The sequence below is a fragment of the Culex quinquefasciatus genome, chromosome 2 (genome assembly GCF_015732765.1).
Source record: "Culex quinquefasciatus strain JHB chromosome 2, VPISU_Cqui_1.0_pri_paternal, whole genome shotgun sequence".
Classification (NCBI taxonomy): domain Eukaryota; kingdom Metazoa; phylum Arthropoda; class Insecta; order Diptera; family Culicidae; genus Culex; species Culex quinquefasciatus.
The window spans coordinates 124,907,924-124,929,559 of NC_051862.1; the positions used below are offsets into that span (position 1 = coordinate 124,907,924).

Sequence of the window (21,636 nt, forward strand, 5' to 3'; positions counted from 1 at the left end):
ATATTGATTTAAAAAAATCATCAGTTTAATAAAAATCTGAGTTCAATCAACATAAAACATAAAACATAAAACATAAAACATAAAACATAAAACATAAAACATAAAACATAAAACATAAAACATAAAACATAAAACATAAAACATAAAACATAAAACATAAAACATAAAACATAAAACATAAAACATAAAACATAAAACATAAAACATAAAACATAAAACATAAAACATAAAACATAAAACATAAAACATAAAACATAAAACATAAAACATAAAACATAAAACATAAAACATAAAACATAAAACATAAAACATAAAACATAAAACATAAAACATAAAACATAAAACATAAAACATAAAACATAAAACATAAAACATAAAACATAAAACATAAAACATAAAACATAAAACATAAAACATAAAACATAAAACATAAAACATAAAACATAAAACATAAAACATAAAACATAAAACATAAAACATAAAACATAAAACATAAAACATAAAACATAAAACATAAAACATAAAACATAAAACATAAAACATAAAACATAAAACATAAAACATAAAACATAAAACATAAAACATAAAACATAAAACATAAAACATAAAACATAAAACATAAAACATAAAACATAAAACATAAAACATAAAACATAAAACATAAAACATAAAACATAAAACTAACCCCCTAACTCCTAATAACGTTTTGTAATACAAAAATGGGCCCTTCGATGATGTTTCGTCTACTTTATGTATAAGGGGAAGGAGGGGCAAGACGACCATATGGGGCAAGAGGAAAAATCGCTCGTACGGCCGTAATTTTTACAATTTTGATTATTTCCAGTATGAGAAATTGTTGCTAGCAATGCAATTAGCTGATTCTACTACCACATAACCGCCAAAACGACGTAAACGCCACGGGGCATTAGATTTAATGAAGTTTTTTTCAAAACCTTTGTTTTCTTATAATATTTGGAAATTACAAAATAAGGCTTAGGGTTCGTTTTAAGGCTCATTTTATCAAAATGCTATTTTTCCTAGGTCAGTAGTGTCCCTTCCAATAACTTGCACCTATTATAAAGTATGATTTAAATTTTGGTTATTTTTGTTAATAGCTTTAAAAAAATCTTGTTCAGGTGGGGCAAGTGTACTGGTCATATGAATTTTTAGTATGGAAAAAAATACGAATTGCTGCAAAAACATATTTTATTGGAAAATAAATACATAAAAAAACCTAACAACTGATAAACAATTGTTTAAAAAAATTGTCCATACAAAATATAGTCATATTATGAAAATTTACTATTTGTCATCTAGGTAACATTTTTTTTTGGAAAACGATCATATTTTTAGTAAAATATTATTATCTTCTTATCTATATATATAAAAAATTTCGACGGTTTTGTTCGAACGCGAATCAGTTCAATACGGAGCGTCGTATCGAGGTGCTTTTTGTTGCGTTGAGTTCGTAAAAGTCCAAGGAAGGTTCTTACGCCAAAAAGTGACAACTTTGGCCACTCTGGAACCGATTCCGGAAAACCTGCAGATTGTATGGAGAAAGCTGCGTAAAATCAAATTTTGATCACAGGAGGCTGAATAAGCAAATAAGTTCAAAACGTCAACAAACGAAAAAAGGCAAAACGAAGTTTGTCGGGTAAGGCTTGTATATATATAAAAAATTTCGACGGTTTTGTTCGAACGCGAATCAGTTCAATACGGAGCGTCGGATCGAGGTGCTCTTTGTTGCGGTGGGTTCGTATAAGTCCAAGGAAGGTTCTTACGCCAAAAAGTTACAACTTTGGCCACTCGGGAACCGGTTCTAGGGTACCTTGAATAAGTACGGGGATCGGTACAAATTCAGTCATTTTGATCGTAGGAGGCGAGCAAGAAAACTAATCAGAAAACAATCAACAAAATGAAAAAATGTCAAAACGAAAATTTGCAAAGATAAAGTGAATAAAATATAACAACGAAAATAAAAGAATAAAAAAAAGTGCAAATTTACAATAATCGGTTGAAGAAAGTCACCAAATAACGAGTCTCAAAAACCAACTAGAGTTAGGAGTACCTAAATTAGTGAAGTTTTTAACAAAAATTACTCTTTAAAATTCTTTAATTATAGCTCAAAACATTTTATCCCTCAGCGATCAACTGAAATAAAACAAATCAGCAAATTGAGAAAGATGATTGCAAAATTTACTTCGAAAAAACCAGTTATAAGCTTATTGAAAAACAAATATGCGAGCTCGGAAGTATGTTGTGATTACGTTGCAAAATCATTATATAACAGGTATGTGCAGTTCTCTAAAAGCTTAGCGCTTAACATTACTTGGCGAAAACTTCCTGCAGGGAAATAAATAAATACAGTGCTGCCATCTGGCAGAAAATTGAGGAAATGAGAAAAGCAATGTGGCAGAGTTACGCTGTCACGGCGAGAAATTAAGAAATCAGACTGGGAAATTTAGAAGTTATATGAATATCAAAAATGTTTAGTATGATAAAAAAATGTTTTAAACGTAACTCAAGAAGCACTTCACAAAAGTTAAAAAAAGAAACTTTTGGGTCCACAATTTAAATCTCTACATAAATCCATACACACACACGCACAGACATTTGAAAAGAGTATGATTTTATATGGTTAAAAAGCGTAAATAAGAAGTTAATTTTAGAAACATTTTAAAGCCAAACCACAATGAGGATGGCAAAAAGAGTGGGGTGAACAATAGCGGGTCAAAATAAAAAAAAAACTGTCGTCAGTAAATAAAAGCCTCAAAATTATTAACAAAATAATGTTCACGAAAGGTAAAAACAACGTTTGAAGAAGAAAAAACGTAAAAAAATGAACTTTAAACATAACATAAGAAAAAGGCAGGACGAAGTTTGCCGGGTTAACCTAGTTTAATCTAAAAATTAAAGAAACGTTCTAAAACATTCTAATCTGATGTATTTAAGTGATAACAGTTCAATTGTTAGCAAATTAACATGTTTTTTCATGCATTGTTCCTCTTGCCCCAACGGGTTGTTTGTCCTGCCCCACTAGTTGAGTAGAACGCATAGAAAATCAAAAATTTTAAAATCATTTTTTTGCATTAAAAAAAAGGATTTTTTAAAAACTTTTTCTATCAAAGTCTTAGCCAAGACCTAGAATAAGATGATTATAATAAAATCCGACAGATTTTTAAACTTTTTTAATGGGTTATAACGAGCATTTTCTTAGCTTGTTACACTTGCCCCACTTTCCCCTACTTTGTCATTGCACAGTATCCATTTTGAGGTCATGACAAAGAATTCTAGGTGCACACTTAGGGAGCATTCTTTTATAACATAACGCAGGTAAGAGGATGGGGGGGGGGGGGTCCATTGGCCATGTTAAGCTCCATGCGAAAATTTTAAAATTTGTCTGGAAATTATGTTACAAAGGGGGAGGGGGTCCAAAAATCTAAAATTTAAAGTTACGTTACGCACCATTATTAAACGATAGCTAATAATGTGAGGAATATTGTTTTTTTTTTAAAGAAAAAAATATTCAGCATTTGTACAAATTTAAATGCTCTTTTGAAATGTTAGTCCCGATTCCAATTTTTTTTTAAATATTGTATTGAAAAGATCAGAAAATTTTAAAAATGTTTCATTAACATTTTCTCCATACTTTTGAATGGCTGCAGTTTTTGTCTCCTGAAACATAAAAATTATTAAACCGCAACATTTGAGCCATAGAGATAAACGATCAAAAATTTTGCCCGCCGATTTATCATTTTTTTATTTGGAAAAATATTGTTTTAAGGAAAAAAACAGAAATTTTAGTCAAGCAATTTTTCGACTTCGATTTTGATGTAAAATCAAATTTTCCTGAAAATATAATGTAAATAAAATCTATTTCCAGTTTTGCTGGAGAAATGCTCAACTAGTATACCAAAACCAGCCCGGAAAATGTGTTTTATACTTGTTCTTATTGAAGATTAATACACAATTTTGAATATTTTGTGTTTTTGGAATACTTAAACTATTAATAAATCGTATGCAAGCTTGACAAAAACTTTAAGAAAACATTCTCAACTTACCATTCAACCGTATCCGGGCGTCCGCCTTGCCGAGTGCGTTGATGCTGGAACAGAGGTACGCCCCAAAGTCCGACTTCTGGAGGTTCTTTACCGTCAGGTTGAGCTGCCAGGTAAACACGTTCAGCTTTTCCTCCGTGATAACGTACTTTTCTCCTTCGTACAGTTTGATTCCTAGGAGGAAGGGCAAAAAAGAGAAAAAAAAACACAACGTAAAATACCTTTTTTTAGTACAACTTCCAGCAAATCCAAAATGTGCATGGTCATGGTTTCTGCGACTCAAATCGCTCGTAACAAATTAATCTCGGTCTGTGGTGGAGCGCTGGGACCACTTCTGGTGGGGGAGGAAAAACAACACAACCCTCAACAGCAGACGTTTGTTTCGATTATAACGGTCCTGCAGTGAGCGAATGTGACAACTTTTGTGCTTTGGCCAGAAGAAGCAGAAATCTGGCCGTTATTTTGGGACCGTAAAACAACGGGCATTTCAGTGCAGGCAGGACCTTTTTTTTAAGGGTGTGGTTGTTCAACCGAAAGCAACACGCTCCCGTAGGGAAATAAATCAAAATTACATTGTACGGAGTCGTACCAAATGACTTGTAAAATTGGAAAATCGGAAACACACCATGTGGTGTGTACACACACTCACATGTCGTCATCATCATCAATAACAAGACCCTACTCGGCTCAAAGCTTTCACGTTAGGGGAGGTTTGGAGCTTTTTTCTGGTGGGTTAATGTACGGTACAAACGAAATTTGATTATTTTTTTTTTGCGAGTTGCTTCAATTTACGAATCTGCAAAGCCTAAGCCATTTTTCAAGGGCGTATTTTTTATTTGGTTATGTGACTTCAAACATATCTGATAAAAAAAGATTTCTGGAAACAAAATTCCATTTCTAATCAGTTTTGAAAGATTCACTTTAATCAAATTGTTTAAAATGTAAAAATTCCCATGATGGTTGCCCTTAGTCTTCATTTGTAAGCTATTCACATCACATGATCCTTGAAATCAAAAAAAAAAATTAAACTCAATTTCAAGTACAGTATGTAAAAAAAGTATTTACACCCCTTGGGCACTATGCACATATTGTGATGAAACATCTAAACAATTTAATGTTGACAGAAACCCAGTACTACATTTTGTTCAGAAACTCATGCCAAACATTTTGCTACAAAATGCTCATGAAAAGATGATTTCTATAAAAAGTTCTATAACAAATACTATTACAAAAATAAAAAAAGGTGCAAAAACAGTTTGTACACCTTTCGAAAAATCTACTTAAATAAAGTTATTTGTTGACAAATCACCATAAATCCAGTCTCTCAACTCTAAATAGGCTTCCTTGACTGATTAAAAAAATAATTTGGATTGAATATAAAGTTAACTAACTACTTAGTATAAAAGTTTATATTATTCTGGAAATTATATATAAAACTTATCTAAACTTAATTTTGCAAACTTTTAATTCAACTAAATGCCAATGTATTTCCAAAGAAATGCTAAATAAACATTTTGGAGTGGGTATAATACCGTTTTGGGGGTCTTTGTATCGATAGAATAGATTTTTCGTTGGAATTTCGTACCAACCCGGAATTACGTCGTCGGAAAATCCACCGGCATCCGAACCGGTTCACGATTCACAAGTCAACCTATGTGGCATCGGAAAGGGTATAAAATTTCCAATCTTTTGATACCCATACATCTAGGTTTTCTATAAAACCCACGTTAGCAACTCTTTGGAAATATATTGACATTTAGTTGAATTAAAAGTTTGCAAAAATAAGTTTAGCTTAGTTTTATATAGAATTTCCAGAATAATATAAACTTTTGTAATTAGTAGTTAGTAAACCTAATATTCAATCCAAATTATTTTTTTAATCAGTCAAGGATGCCAATTTGGAGTTAGGAGACTGGATTTATGGTGATTTGCAACAAATAACTTTATTTATGTCAATTTTTCGAAAGGTGTACAAATTTTTTTTGCACCTTTTTTGATTTTTGTAATAGTATTTGTTATGTAACTTTTTATGGAAATCTTCTTTTCATGAATTTTTGTGTGGCAAAATGTTCGGCATAAGTTTCTGAACAAAACGTAGTACTAGGTTTCTGTCAAACTTTAAATTGTTTACATGTTTCATCACGAAATGTGCATAGTGCCCAAGGGGTGTAAATACTTTTTTTACATACTGTAAATCCCAACTAGAAACATTGAACTATGAAACATTGTTGAAACATACATAATTGTGTTCATTAATTTGGGAAACAATATAGAATCTATTCAAATCATTTTTGAGAACATTTTTTCTGAACAATATGTATTTTACCTATTGTAAATGCACACACCAAAGTTCATCAGACTTTGGTAATTTCAGCCCAAACCTCAAAGAGTACCCTCCAACATTCCACCCCCAGAAATAAACTCAACTCACCGTCGTGTTTGTACCATCCGTTGAGGGGCGTGGGAAAAGCTTCGACGATGCACTGGAGCATGACGTGACTCTCGACCGGGGCTCCGACCAGCTGGTTGCCGGCCTTAACGCTAGGTGAAACTGGGTGGAGAAAATGGAAAATTAAAAAAAAATGAAAAATTGAGTGAAAAAAGAAGAACGCAAATGATGATCAAAGTGTTTGCATGTGTGTGTGTGTGTGCCCCACTCAGAGATTGATGAAAATTGACCCAGAACGTGATTCGATGGGCTTTTAATTAACTTTGGGCGGGGGAGTGTGTGTGTGCATTATGGTAAAGCAGGGTAATGACCAGGTCATTCAAGCAATTTGTTTGGGCAGTTTTTCGAAAATATTTACTCGCGCATGACTTCTTCACAATGTTCGTAATGAATTTGGGAGGGTGGCTTAATGGGTTTGGCATTTTTTCTGTTTATGGTTGACAGATTGAATTTTAAGCTTAATTTGCTTGAATACTCACAGTTGATTTGCACATCGTATCGCTTGCTCACGGATGGAGGCACACCGTTGGAAGCTATGCAGAGATATCCGCCCATGTCGGTTCGCTGCACCTGGTTCAGGACGAGTCGTTCACCTTCGACGACTTTCACCGCTGTAAGGAGAAAATTTGTTGGTTTTTATCTTACATTATATTTTTTCAATCGAAATGCTTTGAATAAGGATATAGAAAAAAAATTGTATAACTATAAAAAAAGATACGAAGTATATGAAATCAAAATAAATAAGGCACATAATAAAACAATAAGTACAACAAAAATTAAGTGAATTTAGAAATACCCTTGACATGTAAATGAAATATAATTATAAATATATACTTAATTAAAAAAAAAACTGTCTATCCAGTTTTCCTACTAACCCTTATTAAAAATTTTAGAATGAATCAGCAATCGATTCTTAGAGAACTTTCATTAGATTTAGAATTTTGTGTACGTTTCTTTCTAAAAATGGCTCAATTTTAAATAGTTGATATAACCCTATTCTGAATTATGTATTTTTCTACAAAACAACTTTTTTTTAACAATTTTGAAAACAATGTTGTCGATTTTGAAAACTTTCACAACAAAATCGAAAAATGGTGACGAGGTTGTAGACATAGACATAGAAACATTGAGTTATAGGATTTGTGCAAAAGTTCAACTTTTCAGTACTAAATTTAATATTTTTATAATTTTCTTAATTTTTTGATATACTTTAGGGGACTAAAAAGACGTCTTCTGAGCTGTAGTGCTGGTTTAGAAGAAATGTTTTTTTTATAATGAATTATGAAATTATAAAAAAAAAACACATTAGTTTCATTTGAGACGATGTATCTCAGAGACTAATTGCCCGATTTTTAAAGTTCTAGAGACAACATTGAAGGAAATTTTCTAGGTATTCAAAAAAATCAGAGGCAAGAAAAGAAATACTATTAAAATGAATAAAAAAAAAATCAAAAATGTTTAGGTAAAAGTAGTAATAACTTCAAACTGGTTCATTTTATCAAAAATTTGTAATGAAAAACTTTATTGTATTGGCTTATTTTTCCAATCTCGATCAATCAATACACTTTAAAAATTTTGTTCAAGGCACTTCAAGGCAAGAGGTATCACACCTTATACCTTATTACAAATATGCTACTTTCTACTTGATGTGTGGTTTCAAAATTCAGAAATTGTAAAAAGTTTAAAAAGTACTTTTTTGATTATAAATGCAGAAAAAATCGATCATGAATATTTAACCCCTTCCCACCCAGAGCAAAATCGAGATTTTTTCGTTTTTCACTATTACATGTAACTGGATTGACCAAATTGGATGAAATTTTAATAGTTATAAGCTAACGCAAAAAAATAAAAAGTTTAAAAATTGAATTTACGAGACATGGTTTTAACATTTGAATGAACAAAGTGTATAAAAATGCATTTTACACCTGCCCAGTTGTTTTGCAATCATTTGTTTTCAAAATACCTGAGTATTGACGATTTTTTTTTGCAAAAAAAAGGTTTTGCGGTGTACATTGGAATTTCATAAATATTCAAAATACTTTTAATCGATGATTTGGCTTCTATTTTCATTAAAATTTTAAAGTTTTTTGAAAAAAAATTTGTTTTGCCCCCTGATTTTTCGGATTAATTTTAAAGGGGGCTACATAAACTTTGAAAAATATTTGCAACGGCCTAATGATAAAATTCACTTGTTAAAAGTTTATCAAAAACTATAGCTAATGGCACGTCATTTATAAAGTTGGTCCCCACTGACAAGGTCATGATTTCTGTGAGCCAGAAATACTAAATTAACCATAGGGAAACCCACATGGTGAGAATTATCTCCGTATTTCATTTATTTGGTTGCTTTAACAAATACATTGGTGCAGTTGTTATCCTGAGCTTAGATATGGACTACCTTTCAACAGCTGATTTGTTCTTAATGGGGAGAGAGTTTACTCTTACTAAGGAGAACGAATTGGACAGAGAAGGAAAACAAATGCAAAAATAACCTTCAAAATAGCTAATAGATGTGGGATAGTTAGAGGCAGCAATGGAATAATCATCATCAAAAGAAAATCTTTAGATGTTCATCAAGAGAAAAAATCCGAAGGGAGCGGAGGGAAAAGGAGAAGAGCCCTCTCTCGTGCACGAAAGATCGGTAAAAAAATTCTAAAAAAAATCATCACCTTGATTATTCGGTGGAACATCTTTTTCACTACTACGCTTGCAAGTGTAACGTCACACGTCGAAAAATGACCTATCACATTTTGTAGATGTGCAATGTGTGTAAACAAAGTGAAATAAATAATTTTAAGTGGTGCTGGGAAGGAAATTCAGAAAAAATCATCAGCAGATTGGTTTTCTTGGAGAATTTCGGGAGCGATTTTCTTTTGCGTGATTTGCCTCCTCTCTCTTTCGCGGGTGAAGAAAGTTCGCAAGCGAAATTGATTGTTTTGCGAATATTCCATCCCTGGTTAGAGGAAAGGAATTATCTCCGTTTGATTGCTAAATAAATCTTCCTATGAATCTCGAAAATATACCTAATGCGGAACAGTTTTTTGTCTCAAATATCACTGAAAATTTATGTGTTTTCCATATGAGCAGTTCTCTAGGATTTCGGTCATTCGATTTTTTTTTGTATTTTTTAATCCGACTGAAACTTTTTTGGTGCCTTCGGTATGCCCAAAGATGCCATTCTGCATCATTAGTTTGTCCATATAATTTTCCATACAAATTTGGCAGCTGTCCATACAAAAATGATGTATGAAAATTCAAAAATCTGTATCTTTTGAAGGAATTTTTTGATCGATTTGGTGTCTTCGGCAAAGTTGTAGGTATGGATACGGACTACACTGGAAAAAAATGATACACGGTAAAAAAAATTTGGTGATTTTTTTATTTAACTTTTTATCACTAAAATTTGGTTTGCAAAAAAACACTATTTTTAATTTTTTTTTGATATGTTTTAGAGGACATAAAATGCCAACTTTTCAGAAATTTCCAGGTTGTGCAAAAAATCATTGACCGAGTTATGAATTTTTTAATCAATACTGATTTTTTCAAAAAATCGAAATATTGGTCGCAAAATTTTTTCGACTTCATTTTTCGATGTAAAATCAAATTTGCAATCAAAAAGTACTCTAGTAAAATTTTGATAAAGTGCACCGTTTTCAAGTTAAATCCATATTTAGGTGACTTTTTTGAAAATTGTGGCAGTTTTTCATTTTTTTAAATTAGTGCACATGTTTGCACACTTTTGGAAAAAATATTTTTGAAAAGCAGAGAAAATTCTCTATATTTTGCTTCTTTGGACTTTGTTGATACGACCTTTAGTTGCTGAGATATTGCAATGCAAAGGTTTAAAAACAGGAAAATTGATGTTTTCTAAGTCCCACTCAAACAGCCCACCATTTTTTAATGTCGATATCTCAGCAACTAATGGTCCGATTTTCAATGTTAATATATGAAACATTTGTGAAATTTTCCGATCTTTTCAAAAAAAATATTTTCGAAATTTTCAAATCAAGACTAACATTTTAAAAGGGCGTAATATTGAATGTTTGGCCTTTTTGAAATGTTAGTCTTGATTTGAAAATTTTGAAAATAATGTTTTCGAAAAGATCGGAAAATTTCACAAATGTTTCATATATTAACATTGAAAATCGGACCATTAGTTGCTGAGATATCGACATTAAAAATGGTGGGCTGTTTGAGACTTAGAAAACATCAATTTTCCTGTTTTTAAACCTTTGCATTGCAATATCTCAGCAACTAAAGGTCGTATCAACAAAGTCCAAAGAAGCAAAAGAGAATTTTCTCAGCTTTTCAAAATATGTTTTCCAAAGTGTGCAAACATGTGCACTAATTTAAAAAAATTAAAAACTGCCACAATTTTCAAAAAAGTCACCTAAATATGGATTTAACTTGAAAACGGTGCACTTTATCAAAATTTTACTAGAGTACTTTTTGATTGCAAATTTGGTTTTACATCGAAAAATGATGTTGAAAAAATTTTGTGACCAATATTTCGATTTTTTGAAAAAATCAGTATTGATTAAAAAATTCATAACTCGGTCAATGATTTTTTGCACAACCTGGAAATTTCTGAAAAGTTGGCATTTTATGTCCTCTAAAACATATCAAAAAATAAAAAAAATTAAAAATAGTGTTTTTTTGCAAATCAAATTTTAGTGATAAAAAGTTAAATAAAAATCACCAATTTTACCGTGTATCATTTTTCCAGTGTAGTCCGTATCCATACCTACAACTTTGCCGAAGACACCAAATCGATCAAAACATTCCTTCAAAAGATACAGATTTTTGAATTTTCATACATCAATGTAAATTTGTATGGAAAATTATATGGACAAACTAATAATGCAAAATGGCTTCTTTGGGCATACCGAAGGCACCAAAAAAGTTTCAGTCGGATAAAAAAATACAAAAATTAAAATTGAAGAAAAAAGACCGATTTCGTAGAGAATTGCTCATATTTCTTATAATCATGTTCAATTTCATAAAATGGCTTGATTTTTGTATGTTTTTGCATATTTTTTTCATCAGCAGCATTTCAAATCTAATGTATAGGTTGAATTAATTACATTTTTACCATCTTCAAAATATGAGCCCAGTATTTTAATTGTAATTTGTTTTTTTTTTATTGATATTTGGTTAGTTTAAGCTTTTTTTACAAACATAGAACTTATTATGCAAATTATATTTTATGCAAAAGTTTGCTTGAGATTTATTCTTCTTAAATTTAATAAAAGTTCTCTAAATGTTTTGAATTTGAGAAGAAAAAATATGAACCGCAATAAACAATACTAGAGTTTTTTTTGAAAAGGACCTATAAACTATTGTCTTTCATATGTTTATAGGACCTTATTAAAAAAAACTTTAGAGTAGTTCTGTGAATAATTTGTTAAGACATAATATAGGAAATATTAACTAAAAATAGCTCTTACTAGAATATGATGCACTTAATCAAGCGTTCGTAAACCAAACTTTGTTTTTTTTTTACAAATAAATGCCCCTGGTTGTTTTTGTAGATTCATCATAAATCATAATTCAAATAAAGAATGAAAGTTTTTTTGAAGATAAAAATGGAATAAAACTTTACAGCTAAAATCATATTTTTTTAGTATTGTTGTCTCAAAAAAGTAGAATCTACTAAATCACCAATCATGTAGGCTTCATCCATAAAGTACGTGACGCTAAAATCAGCCAAAATTTACCCCCCTCCCCCCCTTTGTCACGCTTTTTCTATACTTATAACATGCAATGTCACACATGCTCAGACCCCCCTCCCCCCCTAGAGCGTGACATATTTTATGGATGACGCCGTACTCACCCTGCTTCTCCCGCCCCTCGGACCGCACGATAATGTCCTTGCTTCCCTCGCGACGCCACTGCACCGTCGGCAGGGGCACTCCCACCGCTTGGCACAACAGCTGCACGTTTCCGCCCTCGTTGGCAACGCCCTCCTCCAGTGAGGCACTGTTCGGGTCGTTGGAGTTCAGGATGTCCGGTGAGACCACCACGTCCAGGTTGCCAGACTGGGTAGTGAAAAATGCAGAAAAAAAAAACAGATGAAATTTATGTAATACGCCATGAAAGTATCATCTTCTCCGCGGTGTGACCGGATGACCCACCTGGTGCCGCATCGGATCCGTGTTCACCTGGCACATGTAACTTCCGGAGTCGTTGAGCTGGACGTGCGAGATGTGCAGCTTCCAGGTGTTGTGCCCGTTGTGCGTGACCGAGAGCCGCGGATTCACGGCCACCATGTGGGTGTGGATGGCCAGGATGGCCTTCGAGTCGGACTTGATCCAGGCAACCTGGGGTAGAGGAGAAGAAAAAAAGTTTAAATGCATTTAGAGGACATGAATGGAATCGTCATTTTAATAGGAGAGATTTAGAAAAATTGGTATTTCTGATGGAACAATTAAAAATTATTTCAGTTAAATTTAGCAAAGATTAGCAAAAGTTCAAGCATAAAACTTGAGAACAAGTGGAATTTTGTCGAATCAATGATATTTCTTTTATTAAAAAAATGTATATTTGGCTTTCCACAATCCCCTAATTGCCAAAAACGAGCGCCGAACTTATCGCACTTGAGCCATCCAAGCCCGGACCAAGACACGGAAACACTGTTAGCAAGCAGCATGTGCAGCGGAAAATCGTGTTTCCGCAGCCGTTGCTGCCGTTTTGCGAAAGCGAAGGGAAAACTTTTTCTCCCCTCTCCCTGACCAGAATCGAAATGATGAAATTTTCATTTCAACAATTTCGATTTCGTGTTACTGGGCGCTGAAAAAAAGCAGCGCGGCTAAACTTTGCCCTAGGTCCGTTCCCTCGCGTTTTTTTTTATTTTTTGCATTTGCAATCGCCATTTTTCGGTGGTGACCATGAAAACTCCATTAAGTGGGCCTGAAATCGCTGAAAATATTTCACTAACCCCCCCCCCCTCCCCTCCCCCCCCCCGTCCTTGTGATGGCACGCTGACACGCAAAATTTTAAACGTTGAAGAATTCATTACTTTTCGGAGGGGTTGTTTTTTCCTCTCTCTTACTCTTGAGCGAAATGTCAAAATGCTGGAGCTATCAACCACGAACCGGCTTCGTGGCGTTCGCGCCAAAAACTTTTATTCGATCGTTATTAATGATTTTATTCGATTTTGGGAGCACCGTCAACCGTATTTATTTGAGATTGTTTTTTTTTTGTAATAATGTTTTAATTTCTAAATTAAATTTTTGAATGTTTTATTCAATTCACATAGTGAACAGTTCTGTTCCAAGATGTTACATTTGCAATTTAAAGATTTTGAGAACATTTCAACTGGGATTATTTCATAAGCCTTTGCAGGGAAGGTACATATTAGATATATTTAGTTTATATTTGCTCTACACAGGAAAAAATGATGGTAATATTCATCAGAAAATGGTGACAGATTTTGCACCAAAAAAAAATGATTAATTTTACCTCAGAAAATGATGAATTTTCATCAGTTTTTGATCTGGTTTACATTTTTACACATTTTTTATGTAATATTACTCAAAAAAAGAGATTATATTCAACCTACCAAATTTTCAACATTCCAAAATTCAACTCTTTTTTCTGTGGAAGTGCTCTGTAATGGACAATATATTTTGAGAACTCTTAATGTTTTATTCAAAATGCAGAAAACTGAATTGAAAAATACAAATAAAACACTCCCTGCGCTTTCAAATAAAAAAAAAATATGTCAAATTTCAAGCCGAACTTTAAACCGAACCGAACTTTTGGTTTTAAAGCAAAAAGACCCCTTCCACTTTTGAACATGCGTAAAAAGAGGTGTTTTCAATCATTTGCAGCCTGAAACGGTGATGAAACAGAAAAAAAGTATTTTCATCGAAAAAAACACAAACAAAGTTTCAAAATCTTTGCCCGTTACTCAGCTGTAAAAAAAATGGAACATGTCATTTTATGGGAAATTTAATGTACTTTTCGAATCTACATTAACCCAGAAGGGTCATTTTTTCATTTAGAACAAAATTTTTCATTTAAAAATTTCATGTTTTTTCAAACTTTGCAGGGTTTTTTTTAGAATGTACAATGTTCTACAAAGTTGTAGAACAGACAATTACATTTTTTTTGATATGATGGGTTTGGACTAGAGGGTGACTAGCGGGAATTCCCGGGAAAATTTTCCCGGGAAATCGACTATTTTTGGCCCTCTTGATTCCCAGGAAATTTGGTCGTGATTCCCGGGAAATTTTAAACTAAAGAATATCGAAGCAAAATTTAACAAACTAATTAGAAAAACATTTGAAAATTCAAAATTGTTTTTGTCATTGGATGTACAATATTCGATGTTCAAGTTTGAATAAACTAATACATCTCTAATTTTCTTATTCAGAAAGTGTAAATTTTAACTTAGGCATACTTAGCTGTTATTGTTTCTATTTATTATTTCTAAGAGGTAAAAGCTTTTTCAAGAAAAGTATAAAAACTATGACAATATTTGTAAATTTAAGGTCCGCCACATATGAACATTTGGATTTTCCTGATAAAAATTTCTTTAATGAATATTTACAGTTGACCTTAAAAAAGAAAAAAACAATTGTAAATTGTTGTTTTGATTCGTTATTTATCTTTTTGCAAAAATCTCGATACAAGGAAATTATATATAAGCTATTTTTCTACATCACAAAAATCTATTAACAAGTTTGTGCAATTTTTGAAAAATCACTCGGTACGAATTAAGATTCGTAAACATTATAAACTACAATTATGAGTCCCAACAAGCTCAAGAAACAATTTTGTATTTGCAGATTCAGAAAAATTTAAAAGATATACAATTCCCGAAACGAATGAGGCTACTAATTAACGTTTCATTGAATAAGTATGAATTAATTATAACTGAATTCATTGAAAAGAAACACATTTATTACTTTTCTTTATAAATTATTGGCATTATTGGCATAGTTAAAAAAAACTCCCGGGTCCCGGGAATTCCCGGGAAATTGCAAAATTCAACTCTCGATTCCCGGGAAATTGAAAATCTCGAGAATCGTCACCCTCTAGTTTGGACACAAATTTCATTTTAATTATTTTTGATCTGGAATAAAAAGTACACAGATATTACTTTAGTGGGCATTACCTGAGGCAGAGTTGCCAGATCTTCAAATTTTCAGACTCGTTTGAAAGGTCTTTCAATTAACTAACCAACGATGTGCCGGATGATGGATCCGGACATAGTTCACATACAATTAAGTTGAGATCCGGCTTCCAAAAAGTATGTACATAAATATCACTTAAGCGCTCATAACTTGAGGTAGGGTTGCTAGATCTTCAATGTTTTGGACTTTTTGGAAAGCTCTTTTGATTACCTAACCAACGATAGTTCAAGACAAATGCAACCGGTTTGGGTCAAATCGGTTCAGCCAGTGCCGAGAAACATGAGCTAGTCTGTTGGTTACATACATACATACACTCTAGGGTGCCCAGAAAAAATGACCCCCTGCTCCACAAGCGTAAAACGGTTTATTGGGTTATTTTAACAATCTGTGCAAATTTTGAGCGAAATTGGTTGAGATTAACCCATTGATACCCGAGCCTAAAGTTAGTGGAAAAAATGTACAAAAATGACTTTTTTAAATCGCTAAAAACTTTTTAGGATCGAGTTTTACAGCTTTGGTATGTTCTACAAAGTTGTAGAGCATTACATTTCCAATGAGAAACTCATTTTTGGGAATATTTGGATGAAAGTAGCGCATCGTGCAGACCAAACCGTAAGAAAATTCGGTTTTCCATACATTTTTTCGATTTTCCCCATACAAATTCACCTTCAAGTATCAATGGGTAAATGTTGACCGATTTGGCTCATATTTTTCCCAGAGTCCTAAAATAGCCCAAGGAACAATATTCAGCTTGTGGAGCGAGGTTTTGAGAAAAAGTCACACACAGGCAGACAGTTGTTCAATTTTCTATTCAATTCATTTTTCGAGCAGGATTATAGCCTAGTTTACAATTAATTCAAGCAAAACAATGTGAATGGGCCAAGGTCAAAATGTAAACAAAGAGACTATTCTGCTCACGTCAGTTGATGTTTTCATAAGGAGCGAGCAGGATAGACTTTATGTTTACACTTAGACAATGGTCCTATTACATTATTGTGCAGTAAAAGTGTATTTGGTCTGTGGGTTATGTTTGATGTCATTTGTGCATCAATTTTGGAAATCAAATTTAAACTCTCATTTTAAAGTTACTCCTCACTACAGTCCCATCAAGGAAATTGCCTGACTGTGACTGACTGCTGGCAAGCCATCCAAAGTGGCAGTCCCTTTGCTGACGCCTCTCTCTCTCTGGCTCTGTTGAGCCATCCGTCAAGTGGTAGATATGCTAAACTGCCAAAGTTCCCAGTTTAGTGGGACACGCCGAACCGCCACCGAAAGTGATGAAAAAACGAAAACGCTTTTAATAAACTTGAAGCAAAATCAATTTCGAGCCTTCGATTTCCTCCTCCCCCTCAAAATCATCGCCAGTCACGCAGTTGACCCCACTCTTCCACTTTTTTTTTTTTTTTTGTTGAAGGGGGCGATGAAAAATCTATCTGACGTGACTAGGACAAAAAGCAATTGTGGCCAAAAGTTTTTCCAAATTCGTGTGCCGCTGGCAGCCCTGTGACGTATCCTGTTTGAAGGGCTCGAACATCGAGAGTTTCAAAAATTTTTCGCGTTTGCAGAAAATTAGTCGCAATGCATCAACTGGGCAGAGTAGCGTGAGTTAGCAATCAGCACGCAATTTAGTTTAATTTATATCACGGTTCTAACACGTTAATTAAGGTATAACGAGAAGCTATTTATGATCGAGCTTGATAGGGAAATTATCTAATCTAAGGTAACTATTCAACAAGACTTTATTGTGTCAGTTTTTTTTTGTGTTTGTTTTTCAATAAACGATTTGTGAAAAAATCAATCCGACTTACCCGATACTGGCCCAGGTTATTGACGACGCAGGTAAAGGACACATCCCGGCCCTGGGTCACCGTGAGATTGTCCAGGGGCGCCAGAAACTCCGGCTGAGCTTCCTGTTGCGATCCGTGGCCTGCGGTAATTCCGGAATGAAACCAAAAAGAAAAGCGATAAACATCCATGAAAATGGGATTTCTTTCCTCGAAACGCAACAAAACGACGATAATCACTCTATTCGAAAAACGCTTCGAGAGTAATTTTCCACGGGGTTTTCACTATTTCATTCAGCGCACACAGAGGGTTTTTTTTTGGCAGGGGCGCATTTGTGGGAGCGCACAAAGCTCGTGCATAATTAAATCCAACAAATTAAACTGGAGCGAAACAATTATGACAATTTATCATTCACGGCGACGGGCCAAAATTTCCCCAGTTTGCTGCTCGCGCGCGCTCATTCTCGTTTAATTTGAATAGGAAAACCCCAAGGATCGAGAAAGGATTGAGGATTCCAGGCAAAGTTGCAAACAAAATGTTTCTCTCTGTTATGCTAATACTTACAATCTCACATATTTAACCTTCAATAAAAAATCACAGTGTAGACGATAACTTTCAATTTCACATAAGGGTCATTCTCCGCCAACTCACACAGCGGTTGCCCCAACCCCTTTTCGATTTCCGTGAAACTTTGATTTGAGGGGTAATGTTGGTCCCTTATCAAGAAATTGAGGTCCATGTTTTTCAGTTATTTGTAGCTCGAACAGATTCAAACAGTACATACAATTTCCCATAAAATGATATGTCACACGATTTTTTGACAGTTTAAGAACGGGAAATGGCAGCGTTTCTAAAGCTTTTTTTTTTAAGTTTTTTGATGAAAAATACATTTTCCGACATTTTTAGTACGCCTTCAAATTGAGCGTCCAATTTTTCACAAAAGTCCCTTTGACACAGAGTTTCTATCTTTTCACGATTTCGAGCTACAAATTACTAAAAACGTGTCTTAGTAAAAATCCTAAAAAATGAAAGGGGTTGTATCACTCCCCCATCACGACACGAATTCAACTAGGATTTTTGATCAGGGACCAAAATTCCCTTTATAGCTAAGTTTCACGGAAATTGAAGAGGGGTCGAGCAACTTTTTCCGATTTATTGTTAGTTGGCGGAGAATAACCCATAAATGTTTCATACGCAAACATTATTTACCAAAGCACCTACTTCTTAAATTGGTTAGTTTTTTTACGGTTCTTAATTTATTACACATAAAAATCATGCTGAAGACCATATCAGGCAGGTAATTATATGTGCTATTTCCATTTTTTTATTCAAATCTGGAGTGTTTTTTGAAAAAGTCACAGTAGCCTTTAGAACGTTTGAAAAATACACTCGAAATTCTAAAAAAATAGTAATTGAATTAAATCATATTTAGATTGTTGGAAAAAAAAATTCAAAGTTTATGTCCCCCCCATTCAAAATTGGTCCGAAAAATCAGAGGGCAAACGAATTTTTTTTCTAAAAACTTCAAAATTTTAATGAAAATAAAAGTCAAATCAACTGAAAACAATCTAAAACGCTTTTTTCTGCATTGATAGTTACATTTAGCATTTTTGGGCTAGATTCAAAAATATTTTGAATTTTTATAAAATTCCAATGCAAAAAAATAAGTTTTCATTAATACTAAGGTATTTTGGAACCTAATGATAGCAAAACAAGTGGACAGGTGTAGAATGTATTTTTAAACGCTTTTTTCATTGAGATGTCAAAACTGTGGCTCGTAAATTCAATTTTTAAACATTTTAATTTTTTTGAAATAAAGTTAGGCCGTTGCAAATATTTTTCAAAGTTTATGTCGCCCCCCCCCCCCCCCCTTCAAAGTTGGTCTGAAAAATAAGGGGGCAAAAAAAATATTTTTCCAAAAAACTTAAAAATTTCCATGAAAATAGAAGTCTAATCAACTGAAAACAATCTAAAATGCATTTTTCTGCATTGATAATCATATTTAGCATGTTTGGGCTTGTTTGAAAATGTTTTAAATTTTTATGAAATTCCAATGTACAGCACCGCAAAAAAAATATTTTTCGCAAAAAATAAAATATTCGTCAATATTTAGATATTTTGAAAACTAATGATTGCAAAACAACTGGACAGGTGTATAATGCATTTTAAAACACTTTTTTCATTAAAATGTTGTAAACATGGCTCGTAATTTCAATTTTTATACTTTTTTATTTTTTTGCCCCCCCCCCCCTCGACTTTGGTCAGAGTCAAGGGACATAAACTTCAAAAAATATTTGCAACGGCCTTAAATTAAAAATATAATTATTTGAAATAACACAAATATTGAAATATTGAAGAGGGTGGCAAAATATTTTAAGCTAAATAGAAAGTACAATCCTAATATGTTTGCAAAATTACCTTTGACAAATTTTAAAATTTATTCTCGTATATTTGGCAGGTTAAGCACTCGCTCCTAACTCTATCCAAATAGCTGTTTTCCACTATTTAAACAACTTATTTTTCAAAACTATGTATAGAAATATGCTTGCTCACTTCCTATTGAGCTATTAAACACTCGATTTCAGTTGAAAACGCTTTTTATGAGCAGTAATTGAAAGTCAAAGTGCTGATATGGCAACATTAGAGGCACGATTCAATTAGATGCTGTTCCCTTATGTTTAAACTTGCCAAACTACCCTAAAATAATGTCTGTAAAACTACTTCCATGGCAGCTGTGCATATTAGTATTCAGATTTAAAACAATGCATCTGGTTTTAAGGAATAATAACGTCATGATTCGAATTCCCGGGCGCTTCGAAACCCGGACACTTCAACTTGTTTTATCAATTATTTGGATATAAGTTCGCATTATGAATGTCAAAACTGTGTTATTTGATGAATTCTAACATCAACTTTCATTTAAAGTTCGTTTGAACGCTGTAGTTAATGCAAAAACAATTAAATAAAATAAAATTATAAGTTTACCAAAATTGCGAAACATTTCACGTGAAATATTTCATAGGCGTCCGAAGCACCGGGAAGGCAAAGCAGAAATTTATGGTTATGATTTCTTTAAATTCAAGCAAATTTTCATATAAAATATCGATTGTTTTGATGTTAACAGCTTATTTGAGACCTAAAGAATGCCATTCACTAACATTTCAGTCCAAATTTGTGCGATTCATTAGCAAAAACGAGTGTCCGGAATTCGAAGCAAAAGTGTCCGGATTTCGAATCAGCTTTCAACAGTGTCCGGGATTCGAAGCACAACAATTCATTTTAATTTTCAAATTCTGATGAAAAATTGTTAGAAAAGACATATTTTGCATGCATTCTCTTGAAACTGACTGTTTATTAGAGTGTAACAAAAATGACTTTTTGGCGGGCATTCACGGGTTTGTTCCGGTGGGCATACTAAGCCCAAATCCAAAATATGAGCTTGATTGGACGTAACAGGAGCTGGCGCTCCGCCCTTCAATTTTAAATGGGATTTAACCCGTAAAAAAAGATCTTTTCAAAAATGTCACTTTTTGAGGCATCAAATGGCGTCTCGGGCGTCGCGAGGTGCGACGCATATCTTTTTTGCCGGGGACGATTTTTCGAAAAAATGCCAAACTTTGAAGGTCTGTACCGATCTCCAGGGTGCTCCAAACTTCAATGTTATATATACCAAAAGATGCGCAAGGATCTGGCCTACACGCCAGTGATGTTTTTGGTAAACGCATTGGTGGCCAAAGTGCCTCAAAAATAGACATTTTTGAAAACATCTTTTTTTACTGGTTAAATCCCATTTAAAACTGAAGGGCGGAGCGCCAGCTCCTGTTACGTCCAATCAAGCTCATATTTTGGATTTGGGCTTAGTATGCCCACCGAAACAAACCCTTGAATGCCCGCCAAAACGTCATTTTTGTTACATCCTACTGTTTATACTAAATCCTGATGATATTTCTACATTTCCAACTTATTACATGATTTTTTGCCAGCTATAACAAAAATAATATGGTACTAAGTGTCCGGATTTCGAATCATGACGTTATTAATTTTAAATGGTTTTCCTCAATTTCATTGTTTGAAAAGTATTGTCCAGATCGAAAATGTCGAGAAAAGAATTGTAGAGAATTTTCTCAGAAATTGATGAATATTTCGATGAACACTATTTGAAAATAAAAAAAATCTAAAATTCTATTAGCTTGAAAACAAAGCC

General features: G+C 33.2%; 1 protein-coding gene across 2 annotated transcripts in view; it reads right to left on the bottom strand.

Moving 5' to 3' along the window:
• LOC6045657 (lachesin) overlaps positions 1 to 21,636 on the bottom strand; it is a 163,719-nt gene that overhangs the window by 12,297 nt on the left and 129,786 nt on the right. For both annotated transcript variants that reach the window (XM_038255005.1, XM_038255006.1), the window contains 6 exons: positions 17,456 to 17,574; positions 12,642 to 12,827; positions 12,341 to 12,545; positions 6,987 to 7,118; positions 6,490 to 6,609; positions 4,062 to 4,232 (listed from right to left, as the gene is read on the bottom strand). In XM_038255005.1, the coding sequence (XP_038110933.1) occupies positions 4,062 to 4,232; positions 6,490 to 6,609; positions 6,987 to 7,118; positions 12,341 to 12,545; positions 12,642 to 12,827; positions 17,456 to 17,574 (933 nt within the window). The remainder of the gene's footprint in view (positions 1 to 4,061; positions 4,233 to 6,489; positions 6,610 to 6,986; positions 7,119 to 12,340; positions 12,546 to 12,641; positions 12,828 to 17,455; positions 17,575 to 21,636) is intronic.